This window comes from Branchiostoma lanceolatum, chromosome 2 (genome assembly GCF_035083965.1).
Source record: "Branchiostoma lanceolatum isolate klBraLanc5 chromosome 2, klBraLanc5.hap2, whole genome shotgun sequence".
NCBI classification, from domain to species: Eukaryota; Metazoa; Chordata; class Leptocardii; order Amphioxiformes; family Branchiostomatidae; genus Branchiostoma; species Branchiostoma lanceolatum.
Window position 1 is genome coordinate 32,489,365 of NC_089723.1, and position 14,061 is coordinate 32,503,425.

General features: G+C 40.7%; 1 protein-coding gene and 1 long non-coding RNA gene across 26 annotated transcripts in view; one reads left to right on the forward strand and one right to left on the reverse strand.

Moving 5' to 3' along the window:
• The window catches only part of LOC136426675 (uncharacterized), a 46,922-nt gene that overhangs the window by 13,533 nt on the left and 19,328 nt on the right, over positions 1-14,061 (reverse strand). The window lies entirely within an intron of this gene.
• The window catches only part of LOC136426633 (microtubule-actin cross-linking factor 1-like), a 172,450-nt gene that overhangs the window by 12,532 nt on the left and 145,857 nt on the right, over positions 1-14,061 (forward strand). For 22 of the 25 annotated variants that reach the window (XM_066415311.1, XM_066415328.1, XM_066415316.1 and 19 more), the window contains exons 2-3: positions 3,485-3,648; positions 10,157-10,218. In XM_066415311.1, the coding sequence (XP_066271408.1) occupies positions 3,485-3,648; positions 10,157-10,218 (226 nt within the window). Of the gene's footprint in view, positions 1-2,903; positions 3,074-3,484; positions 3,649-6,278; positions 6,650-10,156; positions 10,219-14,061 lie in introns of those variants that run through there. The other 3 variants (XM_066415327.1, XM_066415329.1, XM_066415326.1) reach the window with 2 other exon arrangements.

Genomic DNA, 14,061 nt, shown 5'->3' on the forward strand with positions numbered 1-14,061 from the left:
TGTTGTTCTTAGATTTTACGAGCGCTAGTAATGCCTTTTTTGCAGATAATCTTTTAATTATAATCATGCTTATGATTATAAGTGTAATTTTGATTTCTGATGTGATTTTTAATTGTTCAATGGTTTCTACTTAGAGATGAATTCTAAAAGACGAAGAAAATATATCATAAGAACTCGAGAACGTCTCAAGAAGAAGAAGAACGAACGAAGAGGAAAGCCAATGAAACAAAATCGTTGCAAAATGATGTTGATCATGACATATGAGGAGATCTATAAAGAAACATGGAGATTTCAAATACTTTCCCTTAAAAACAACAAAATCGACGAACCAAAATAACATCAAAGGTGGGCGAACACGAACGATTGGTAATACAATGGTCACAAACTGCCATACCGGGGTCTATTCGGGCTGTTCGCGGGAATTAACGAAAAGTAAAAACATTTTTGTATAATGAAATATACACAAATCACGCTCATTGCTATTCTTTTCATTTTACGTTTTGTGCGTTTTGTTGTCTTTTATCGTACTTTATTTTTGTTCTTCACGAAACTGTCTGGCCGGGCGCAGGTTTGGAAATGTGAAATTGCGATCGTGGTATCGCGGGCATCCTAAATCCAGGCTGATATAGACTGCCAGGAACAATATGGAGAGGTTTAATATATAGGAGACCTTTCTGTCAGCAAGTCCGTTGACGAGGCTACTTGTCACACAATTTGTTACGCTCTAATATGGTTCCAGCCACATTTTAGCATCCCAGGGACAATTTAGCGTGGAGGAAAACTGACTGTAGTTCCTGAGGGAAATAACTAATTTTCCGGCACTGTGCACCTGAGTGCTCGGCCCATTTATTGTGATGTTGTCGGATAGCTGTTTCCTAAGATTTGATTTCTACGCCACTGACCATCGCACGGACACGTCCTACTGACCACAGATAGCCCATTTGTCGCCAGGTAATATCATAGAAATGAATACATAATGTTATAAGTGGACATCTCAAAATGGTCTTTACGTACACAACGATGCTTTGAACGTTTTTTTTAATTTTCTTTCGACAGTATCCTATAGAAAAGGAATAGAATAGGTTTATGTATTTCTCTATATCGTACAAGACGTGTATTTCGTTATTGATTATCGAAATAAATTCTAAAGGCATAAATCACACAAAATAAGTATTGAAAAATTTCTCCATTCCTACCATATCATGGTTCTTGGCAATAAGAATGAAAAAAATTTAAAATTTAAATAATAAGAAAATTTAAACAGGCGGAAGAAGTCTGCAACGGAGGCTAATGCCCATATAGAGACATTATCGCAGTAGTAGATCTAGCCGCAGTACATGTGCACGGGTTCTTGAAATATAGTAAAATTTTGCCAGAGAATAGACCTACTACAGTGTGTCACTGCCATGTACAATGTAACCGTATGACCGGCTAAGGTTAGTCCTTACAATACATGCAGCTGCATTGACACAACAAAAGTACGGAAACTTTTGTAAGATCACCCGCTGCTCTATAGAAAGTCAATAATCAAAACCAAGCATAAAGGGACATTCCATGGAGGGCAGTTTCATGGGTAAAAAAATATCTGCACACGATTCTTTCTCGATCAGGTCGACAATTTTATTACATCTATATGGTTTCAAGTTTTCCAGATGAACTTGAATTTGTGTGAATTTTTTCGTCCCTCTTTTTATTTTTGTTAAATTTCTTTTAACAATCCTTTCTAAACAAAAAGTGTGGCATCTCTGTTTGCCACTTGACGTTGAAACTGATGCTGATTTAGTAAGATTAGTGCCTCATAGTAAGCATAGTTAGTTTCATGCCAACACACATAGATCAAAGCGGCATGTTATTGTGGACACATTTCCACAAAGACGCTCGGTCAAGTTCATATCGAATTCTTCAGGGTGCGTGGTGTTTTGGAAATACAATGTACAAAGGGTTTGAAAACATCATTCAATGGCGACCTTCCCATATTTGTCCGTGAAAAACAATTTGACGCGAGTTTTAGCTCAATTAATGAGAGAGTGTAACTGTAAGCATCATTTTTCGTAGCCTTATCGTTCAGGCACGACATTTCAATGCGAGCATTATGTTACGTTAGTGAATCTGTAAACCATGTCTTTGTATGTGTGGACTTCGGTCCGGTGCGTCAGTGTGGAATTATGTGACCCCTCCTGCACCCCAATTTGTGCCGCTCTACATAACACTATTTCATCAGCAGCAGATCCAGTTTAATCCACCAAACATGGTCAATGTCGACTGTATCCGGGGGATAAAGCCAAACAGAGTCGGGTTTTATGAGGGTGTATTGTGAATGCTTTATTTTCATAGATTGACAAAAATTTATCAATATTGCACACTAAAAACATTGAAATGCTAGACTTTGTTTTCATTTGTTCTGTTCATACAGGTTATTAATCTACTTCAGTGTCGTTTGCAGCATGGCAGTTATAGAATTATGTTATTTTTTTCGTGCATTTCATGAATTATGAAGGGTCATAAAGATAGCATGAAGACAATATGTTCGACACGTTTTACGTCAAGCATCTATCTTGCACGCTTTGTTTGATACGTGGGAGTTACCGTAGTTTAAGAAACAGCCTGAAATCAGGCAGAAAATATGGTGATGCGGTTTTTTGCACAAACTTTGTATTCGCTCCATATATTCGTCATCAGGTTTGCAATGAGGTTATTGGTCCGATACGTCATTGGTAATTGGTCATCGATTGAATCGCACAAAAGAAGGGATTTGTTAGGATGCGAAATAAGTTTATTTTCGTGTTTGTAAACGTGCTAACGAAGCAATTAAGTTATCGATCCGATAAAAATCTCAGTGCATCAATGAATTGGTGATTGATCGGTACGAGGGGGTGTGTTGAATTGTGGGAAGAGCGGGGAGACCGTCGGCCATATTTTGAATTTCAGCTGACCGCGCGTCAGACTGCCGGGTTTCTACAAGCCGAGCACGCGCTAAATATCGCTTCGGCTGCACCTGAATCTGGGACGTAAACCTGGATTACTGCAGAGATCAGACACTCGGATTTACCTGGAGATAACGGTCCGGGTGGAGGTGAGGTTCCCCTCGGGCGGAGGCAGCTGTAAGGCCCGAGGCGAGCCGATCATCGTGCGGTGCATGCGGCTCGGGGCTTGGCACGTGTGTGATATCCCGGGAATCTCACAGCCCGGTGTTGTAGGTTTTAAATTATAGCCAGATCAAAATTGATCATCGTCTGCTTCCTCGAGGAAGGAGGACGGGAACTACTTTCTACGAGGATATCTCCGCGATCTTGTAGCCATTTTCTCGCGTGACCGAAGGTTGCACGACTGTCACCAATTGTTAGTCTGTTTCATCCACATCTGGAAAATGTGTCAAACCGTCCCTCGTGGATTTACCTGCAGATCTGTATGACAGAAACAGGTTTTGAATTTGGGAGTTTTTACTGTTTGAGTTTGACTTGATGTCCTTCTCGTCTGTGTCTAGCGACGACGGCAGCGGGTCGTTCCCGTGGCACCGTACGGCGGCTGGAGGCATGGCGGAGCGGGGACGGACGGCAGGCGACCCGCCCGGCTCCCCTTCCCGTCGGTGGGAGGGCTCCTCTGTGCAGGTGTTGGACCCCGCCGATAGAGCCGTCATCAGGATAGCAGGTAAGACAAAACACTTTTCTCTTTCTTCTATTTTTACACTTTAGCAGATGAAAGGCCTATTTGTTTGTTCATGGGATAGGCAAACTTGACTCAGGGTCAAGACCTTCAGGCGACAAGTACCGCTATATTTCACGCCACATTTAACTACCGTAAAATCTACTGATCAAGCAATTTCTGCTCTTCTCATATGTTTTCACACATTGAACCTACCAAATATGCAAAGGACGGGAAGTTTTGTCTGGGCGGAGGCAAACAAGAGACAAAGAACATGCCAAACCCATGACGATCGCCCCCCCCCCTCTTCTACACCTGACCATGTAACAGACACATGTTTCCCGCCAGTAGTTTAAAGCCAGGCGAGCCTGCGACGTGTTTACGGTCTAACACGTATCCTGGCTACAAATTTGGCCATTTTGTTTATTTTTGTGCTCGGATCCCGCCCTGTGCAATCCAACATGGTGTTGTTGTTTTGGTTGGTCTGGCATGTCATTTGGCGAATGAACACTGGAAGTGATGTCCGCGCCCCCCTCCCCACCTTACAGTGTGTAAAACGTTGTATATCAGGGCGTGTTGCGCGAATATTGCAGCTATGACAGGTGTCAGGCATAGACCTCATCTCAGCCCACAGCGGACCCTCTCGTTTGCTGTCTCTGAGGGGTTTAGTTGGTTCCAGGCTATTTATTCCGTTTCACGCACCGTCTGGCCCCTTCTCTAAAGCCTGATTCAAGCTTTCACAGATTTGTCACAGTTTTTCCTCCTCTCTAATCCCCCGCCCTGACCCACTCATAAACACCTTAGAAAGAGAAGGAACATCGTAAATTTTCGTTTGTGATTTTTGTTTAGATACTTAGATAAAAATAAGCTCCCCTCCAGCTAGACTGATCTGCATAACAATTGTATGTAAATTCCTATTGTGTTCTTTCTATGGAAATCTCAGCCAAACACTGGTTTTGTAGGGAAGGGGAAAATGTGTTTCTCACTACTGTAGTACCTTGTTTTTGTTTTTCATTGTATGTCTCTTTTCATTTTCAGTTAATCAAAGGGCAACAGTAGAGTTATTGCATATACATACATGATGTAATTTAGTTCAGTTAACTTCAGTACTACGTTTCTGTCTGATTGCATGCATATAAACAGCAATTATTGAATCACAGAACTAGCATTTGATGGGATGGGGATCTGAATGTTGGTGCACCTGTTACAAGCTGCTGTCTTTTTGTAGAATTCGCTCAGTATAAAAGATTTGGTGTGAAAAAGTTGCATGTGAAATATAATTTATAGAAATAACCAGTTCTGTTTTTGTTAGAATCATACAGGTTGCTCTCCATTCCCAATGTGTATTTGTAGAGGTTGCTTGCCGCAATGCAGAATTGAACCATGGCCAATAAACTTGAATGGAGTTTTGAGATTCATGTTCTTTTTTTGTTACATGAATTTTTATATTCTAGCAATGACATATGTAGTCAGTTTTGAGATGATAAAGCCTGCCACTTTAGTGTTGTTCAAATTTTCTTTGATTGTTCTATAGAAGAAGTAATAGAACATCAAATGAAAAATCAGGCAGTGGATGGTTTGGCATCTCTCCTTTTCTGTCCATGTCTGTTTGAGTTACCTGTGTGTTTTTGTATGTAATGTTGTAACTGTTATATTGAATGTTTCACCTACAATGGTTAAAGTGCTATTTGAAATGGAAACAGGAAGTCCAAAGGTTAAGGTGACACTATTTGAAAGAACTGCTGCCCCCCCCCCCATGAGTGTATATTACTCATGGTATTACTCATGTAATGTTGAAAATGGAAATGTCCAGTGCCTCATTAAAATTTTTTTTCTTCCATACCAATAGTTTTCTGTTTTTACATCTTAGTTTTTCTTCATTGGTTTACTGAAGTTATCATATACAAAATATACTTTAAAAGTAATATTATAAGTGTAACGTAAGTAATGCAGAATGCCATAAATTACCACACCCCTCCCCAGGCCCTCACCATATCCCCTGAATAGACAAGACTTGACAACAATACCCTGTATATGTTAATTTAATCACCATTCTTATTGATTCACACAAATATATATCTGTTTGGGTGTTGTCTATGCCATAGGAAAAAAACATTACCCACCCACCTCCCAACTCAAAGATCTAATCTCAATACAATTGGAACAGATTAGAACATGGTAATCACCTAACCACAAACGCACATGTTCCTTCTAGGAGAGACTGTTTACTATGGCTCACACCAGTGGGGTCAGAGGTATTTTATCTCCTTTGAAACCAGAGAATGCTAGACCTTTACAAAGGCCCAGGCTGCTCTTTGTAATGTATGCTGCCGTAATGTTGCCAAATTAGGGTGGACTGCTAGACTTCTGATTTGGAAGGGGTGTACAACCTGTGAAAATGGGAGCTCATGTTGTTATGAATGATCTGACATACCAATATCTCCAAGAAATTTACTGCTTCAGCATGCAGAGTTAACACGACCACTAGGGTACAAGGTGAAAAATGGCCGATTGGGTGTGGAACCTGTGGGAGGAATATTTACCTAACCTTGGCTCCCCCTTCTGTTGTTGGTCTAGCCCAGCTCTTTTGTATTTTAAAAAGAGGGCAGGGCAATCCAACCATTCGGAACTGGACAAATAAAAACTTGTTTTCTGTAGGGATCTTCCAACTTGGGGAGAGTCTTTGGAGAAAGTGAGAAGCGTTCATAACATCTGTCCTCTCGGTGGGCTCTTTAGGAGGGGCTGAATTTCGCATGATGAACCCTGTAACCCCCCTGGTTTGGGGAGTTTGGTAGGTCCGACCATTGCTGGATGCACCAGCTTCAGTACACTACAAAATCTCCACCTCAGAGTCGGACGTTTGGGCTGTCTCCACGTTAAGGACTTGTAACCAGGAATATGGACAAGGCTATGGAAGAAGATTGGGATTACTATGCAGTTTGTGACTCGGACGTTAACCCGGAGGTTGTCACCGCGCTGTATGAAGAAACTGTCGGCCGATACAGAGGTAGAATTGCCCCATGATTTGTCTATAGCAGTCTGAGGCTGTGTAGTGTAACGTCCATCGCATGGAGGTTTCTGGCTCCATGTGGCATTTGTTATATCAGCTGGATTTAGTAGACAAGAGCTAACACACACCCTTCTACTGTCAGTGCTTCATATCCGGATACCTGAGAATTTTCCTGTATACTTTGTTGACATGGGGAATCCAGTTTAATTAATCTCCGAGGCAGGTCTGTTGTGGTTTAGGGCAGAGACTGCTGTCATGTTTTACACCATGGATAAGAATTATCCTCCCTCCAATAATGACTCCCAACGTGTCCCTTTTATCATTGTTTATATACCAGCAATTTTGTCCTAAGATGGGGTAATTATCAGCAGTTCCTTGCCAAACGACCTAAACGACCCACAACGCCCCACAATGAACCATTATCACACCAAAGCCGGCTATTCAAGAGGTGCCTGAACCAAAATCTGCCCAGATTTATTCTGATTATCTCACATTGGTGGCATGTCAGTGAGATATCCTGTTTATTTTAAGAATCACTAGCCACATGAGAGAAGTACAGACACTAACCCAAACTGAAGGTTTCCTACTCGTTCTTTTACAATCATTAGTTTACGTGTGATGTCATTTATCTGCTGGGGTCACCCTGTCTTTTTAGACAACCCTGCGTGACAAGACACTGGTTAGGAGAGGGGAGGGTTGTATTTCAATATGGCAGCCTCCTTTGCTAACATCAACCTAATGTTAGCCTGTCCGGCCACCTAGTGAGTAAGGTGGCCTATCTGATTGTAGGAGGGATGAAAAAATGGGTCACATTGTGAAGGGAAAGAGAGGTGGATATGGTGCCATGTGGGATGGGAAAAAGAAGACCTTTGTATGGTAGTAATTATCTGACTCATGAAGGGAAATCTATGGGATCTGTCGCTCCACGCCTCACAATACAGTCATGCTTAGTCGCTGAGTCCGATTTGGTGCTTGGTATGAAAGAAAACATACGTATGTGCAATATTCGGGGGCATGAAGCACATAACAACGACATATGCATACTTGACATAGTGCCATGATATCACAACTCCATTATTGGTGCTCTGACAATTATGTTTTGATTCATTCCAACCATAGAAATTGTGATGTAACTGATTCATACTTTTGGGTATAGTTTGTATTATCAAACACTTACATTTGTATTATAATGATCTGTTTGAATGTGGTAAAGGAGGAACATAAAATCTAGCACGGAATAGAACAACCACCAACATTTTCCCCCTTTGAAAAGCCGTTGGTGCTTGGTTGGAAGCCAGTGTTCCCACTGTCAGCTTGGCCTGATATATATTGATGTTATGTGATTTGCATCTTTACTGCCCGTGTCTGGCTGAGCCAAAATAAAGGGCAGACTATTCAGGGAGGCATACTAATATAGCACAACCCCTAAACTCTTCATTTCGCCCTACTACGAGCCTCATAGAAAGAAATGTTGAAAGAAAAGATGGCAGAAAAATTCTCAATATCCAGAAAATGGCGTTTTTCTTGATGTGCAATGTTATAAGTATATCTTCTCAGCACCATGGGTCATATGGAATACATTATTGCTGCATTAAAGGGAGAACTGGCTATTTTAGGTCATCCCAGTCCCTGCATATGAAGAACATAAATCAGAAGGGATCTATAAAATTGCCTGTACTTCAAAGTCGATCAATTTGAACTGCATGTGTATCAACCATTGAGTCCTGTTTGTGGTTATAACCTGCACCAGCATATGTATTGTAAATATCACAAGCAATACTACTTGTGTATTGTTACAAATTTAGGTGTAATGTACGATGATAGTCCATCTTATAATGAAGGTCATCTTATAAAACTTAAGCTGAAGGGAGAAGTGTTATCCATAAGTAGGTTGTCAGGAAGATATTGTTATTGATGTGGGTTTAGTGCTAGAGGTCAATTTTATGGAGGCACGCCCGTCTAAAGGGTGTTGGAATAACGTCAGTGCGGGGGCAGGAAAGGGTTTTGGGCGTCAACTTGGGCGGGATGCTTGGATACTAAACAATTTTTTGAAAAAACGGTTATGGCGATGGACGAGGATGGTGAATGTGTGGTAGATCATCCGTGTATTACTGTATTTATCGTAGCCCTGCTACTGTCTATTGCTGTGAAAATCTTGGCAAATGTCATCTTGGGCCGACGTATCCCCGCAGATGCTGATGAGACCTTACCAGAGAGCCAGTGCAGCTTTAGGGCTACCAGAGGTACAACAGGCATGGCTTTGGTTCTAAGCAGGGGCAGATTCAAGAAAGTGTAGAGAGCGAAAATGTCCTGTCTTTATAGGTCTTACAAAGGCCTTTGACAACTAACCTAGTTAGAGGAGATTCTGGTTAGACTAGGCTGCTTACCAAAGCTCCTCCAGACTGTTCAAGGGCTTTTGAGAATACTGAGATGTATTGCCATATGTGAAGTTATGTACACAAGCTTTAGGGGTCATAGAAAAGTAATGTTGGTAACTGTTTAAACCGTTCATATACATTACCTGTGTGTCAGATAAGATGTGTGTGAAAAACTAACATACAGTAATTCTACCACATAGAATAGTGCAGCATATCATGTCTTAACTTAAGTGACGCAAGAAAAATATGTTAGTTTGGACTGGCAAAGGTTGTCCCCTTTCTTGCCAAAATGGTATCCAGTTGGTCTTAATGTCGGTTTGAAATTGAATTAACTGTAATACCAGGTGTGGCTCTGAAAATCATAAAATTTCCCCTGTATGTAAAAAGTCTGGTGATAATCAAAAGTCTGTACATGTAACGTTATATTGTGGAGAAAGGTTTGTTTGAATTCACACCTTGAAATGTCTGACCCGGCTACCCTCCCGCCTCCTTAATCCTCAAGAAGAAAGATGTTCCAGTCTGCATGGTTCACCTGGGTAACCTGGCGTGACAAGAATGTTACTCTGTCTTAATCGTGTTTGAGACCTGTTTAGTCTGACATGGTTACCCCGTCCCCAGGTGTTCCTCACCCTGTTACACTGGGTATCAGGTAACCTCAGAAAACAGGTGGTGGGGAAAGAACACAACACCTGAAACATCCTGTTGCTTTCACTAATCCTCGTTTGATGTAATTTCCAAGATAGTCAACAACTGGTACATGTAATCTAGATTTTTAGGAATAAATGTTTGCCCCAAGATATACACATCCTTTGTGAGTCTAGTTTAAGGATCTCTTGTCCATTGATGCAATGGCAAAGAAGGATCAGATTGACGGAAGGTTTTGTGTTTTACCACCCTTTTATTGATATTCATATGCATATATACCTCAATACTCAGCACGGTGTAGGTTGGGTGGGTGAAATACCTGCACAACTCCAGTTTTACCTACACTAACCTGCATATACAGGTGTCACATGTATTTCAAGCCCTGATTTAATTTGAATAATTCTGTGGCGCCTCTTTGATACATAGAAGACATCCTTCACAAATTTTGTGATTTTGATCAATTTCTTGTTTTCTCTTCCAGATGAGCGAGATCAAGTTCAGAAGAAAACGTTTACAAAATGGGTGAACAAGCACCTCACCAAGGTTAGATACTTACTTCACTAACGTTTAGGTATAGGTTATTACAACACTCACACTTCCAATTCCTGTCAGCACAGCACTTTTTCATTGGCTGTAGAAGTGTTGTTCCAATAAACCTTTTCCAAACTACAGGTATATCATCCAGGATGTTTGATACTGCTTGAAGCTAGGATCAATAATCTCCAAGCAGATGTAAAGATCCAGCCCATTTTCAGTGTTTTATGCTTATTTTTGCTACATACAGTACTTTCTTCTAGAAATGCACTTTTTAATGGTTTGCCTCCTCTTTGAAAAAGTACAAGACAAGAGAAGAGTACTGAATGTTACAGAAACTGGCATAAAACACTGAGAATGAGCCGTCTCCTTACATCTGCTTGGAGATGAAGGCTCATAAGATTGGGTGTTCAGATTACTATAGTGAGAGAGGTATCTTAGATTTCAGTCTTTCCATTTGGATTGCCTATTAGTGTTTGACTAAAGATTAAGGTTTGTTATGAGGGAGCGATGGACAGGATCTGCCCAGTAACGGAGGTAGTGTCCAAATAATGTCCCTGATATGTAGGAAATGCAAAGTATTCTTTTATCAGTCTGGGTTATGCTACATCAGTATGTAACATTGGAGCCCCTAAAGCTTCGCTATGCTGTGTTTTTGGGACCATATCCAAAAGATAGAAAGGGGATAGACTACGATGGAGCATTTCCTGAGTAAGCATTTCAAACTGTGTGTAGGAACTGGGCATGAGTGATCTTGACTTTGCTTTCAAATTGGTCAGTCAGAGTTATGTTTAAAAAAAATTATGGATAGCTTTGTGTTCACTGCATAAGATCATGATGGTATGACAGAAGAAAAGATGGGAAGGAAGAGAGTAGCGCAAAGAAACAGATTTAGAGGTGTATAGATTTAGAGAGTATACAGTCATTTTATTACTATAAGCAACAGAAAAATGTTGAATTGAGATACACATAGTTTTGAAAACTGTAATATGTATAGCTGTGTGTTCAATGGATAATATTCAAGTGCCTTGACAAAAGAAGAATGGAAAGATGGTAATGAAAAGAAATAGACATGGAGCAGTACTAGGGTACATTTGTAAGTCAATATAAAAATGGAGAGGTGGGAGGGGAGCATTTTTCTGGCTGCCACAGATTTGGCAGCACGTCAGGTAATTGTAGAAGCAGGCACTGCACGTGACGCCTTGGTGCCGGATCTTTATTGGATATACATGCAGATCAGCCAGACATGTCCACTTCATAATGGATGCCCTGTGTAGGAGTAAAGTAAGTTAGTCTGTGCCTCGGGAGTGAGTCATGTCTGGCTCTCGGATCAGTCCCAACCAGCTGAACGTGCACACAGGAAGGGAGAGAGGCACTCCTGAGGTCATGGCTATCCACTGTATGTGTGTGTGTGTCAGCACCAAATTTGTGCAGGACATTATTGGAAAGAATTCCAGCATCTCTCGCTGAACATTTCTTTGGAGATTCCTAGACAATGAAATGATATTCCAGATGATAGGTTTAAGTTTGCAGCAAAATTTAAATAGCATATTACATGTATTACTTTGCAATTTACCATGAGTAAGATAGTATAGGAAGCATTGTATTCCACTGACAAGAATTAGTTAAAGGCAATCAAAATATTTGGAATGGAACCAGAAGTATAAGAATGAATAGCATAAAGATTCTACAAGCTTTTTCTAATACAGTATAATGTATTCCAGTTCTGATATCTCCACATAGATATTTACACTTGAGAAATCTCTGTAATATCTGAGCTTTTGGTACATTACAAAAATCAATGCTAGAAACTTGGAAATGTTCAAACACGTGCCCAGCAGTTTCTCTCGAACTCACCTATCGTTGCCTCATTGATTTTTGACACACATAAAACATTCAGGACATTGAAGTATGTTGATCCCAGCTGTTAAAACTGTGACTGCTCATATAACGGTCACAACTGTCAGTACTGGTGTTACAGTTATATGTGTGTGATAAGTAGAAGAAGCATGACAATAAAGATTAGTTCCACTACCGTGTGTGGGCCGGGCTTGTTAGACAAGGACAAAGGGTTAGACAGCTGCTACAGAACCATGAACTTGACTGCCATGTCAGATACGTGAACTGGCGCGTTGCCAACCTTCCACATGACACCATCTTACCTCATTCCCCCATGGTCATTATTTATGGAGAGAGCACTCTGGGTCCCTTGGTGATCATGCTGTTTGGAAGCTGTTAGGGGTTGTAGAAAAGGGCTGAAATATCGTTGTCGTAAGAACTTTAAGATTGAATCTCTGGCATTCAAACGTCAATGGAAATGATAGCAGAGCATTTTGTCTTTTGGTTCTGAAAAAATTGTGTTTTTTTTAGACCCTCTGTGATATATTAAAATGAATGAATTATGCAACTCCTTTGCTGATGAGATGAAACCTCACTGTCCTAATGGAAATGAACCTTTTTGAATTCCTTTATTCAAATTCCTGTCCCTTTAAATTAAAATGTCATTTGAGTTTCCCCGCCCTCCTTTCATTAAAAAAATTTCTCCAAAATATTTCCAGTGAACTCTACATTTTTAGAATGGTATTGGTTTCCAATCTACTGAGATGTCTTGAAAGGTTGCCATGGCGACAAATAGGTGTGTGCATGTAACCTGTCAACAGTATGATGTTGGCAGGACTGATATTGGGAATCGTGGGTGTGCAAGCTCAAGTATGTCATTTGCTGCACCGTAATCAAGATGGGTGGAACCAGAAAATTGAATAAGTAGGAATGCTGGCTCCTTCTCCAAGTGTCTGACTGGTTTCCTCTCACTGGTGACATAATAGCTATTTCACCTGTAGGCGTTATGTGTTGACTGGTCACGGCACTTGGCTCTGGGTGTGGGCTCACTTGTTCAAACTGGTCTTCAACACAAAGTTCAAGCACTGTCAACTTCACAGACGTCATGGTTTATAGAAGAGGGTAAAGTGTTGTTTCGAAGGGTCATTTGGGTTACCTTCCTGCTTGGTAAAATTAACAACTTCTCCAACATGACTCGTAACTCCATTTATCACACAGTACTAGAGGATGCCATTGTTACACCTTTCAACAGAGAACCTAAAATAACATCACACTAGTGACTAGACTAGTTAGAAATGATATGGACTTTTTTTGGGGGGGGGGATATTATCATAAATCAATTTTAAATCCATCTAAGTATTTAAAAAGAATAAAGACTGACCAGTAGAAAGAAATATTAAAATGTTGAACATTCTGTAACATAAATTTCAAGGTGACAATATTCTTGAAGTTCAGACTACCTCTGACTGAGTCTGAGCTTGACATGAGTAAACTTGCCTTCTTTATTTAACATTTAACGTTAGATAATGATAAAACCTGAGATATATTTCTAGAATTCTGTACAAGTTTTGGCAGGAATTTGAGTTACTGTTATGATACCACCAAAAAAAAAAGAAATGAACCAATAAAATGTTATCAACCTTCAGAGAGAGCCATATTGATAAGAAAGGACATGACCCCAGCTAGGGTCTGCCCCCCTCCCCACACCTGGGCACACCCAGGAGGTGACAACAGGAAGGGTAAACAACCCTCCCAGCGGACCTGATAACTCACAGACGATCCCTCCTCACACATGTGCCTGTCTGCACCACATATATCTTGTAGGGAACACACATGGGTGCCTTCTGTAAGGAAACCACTGTCTTAGGAATTGGAGAAGAATCCTTTGCCTTATCCAAGCTTCTTGTCATATCCCTGATGCTGCAGCTATTGCCTAAACAAAGGACATCATGATAATATTCTTGCCTTGACGAACTCCCTTTCATCGACAATAATGTTGAAAAGAACACAGTT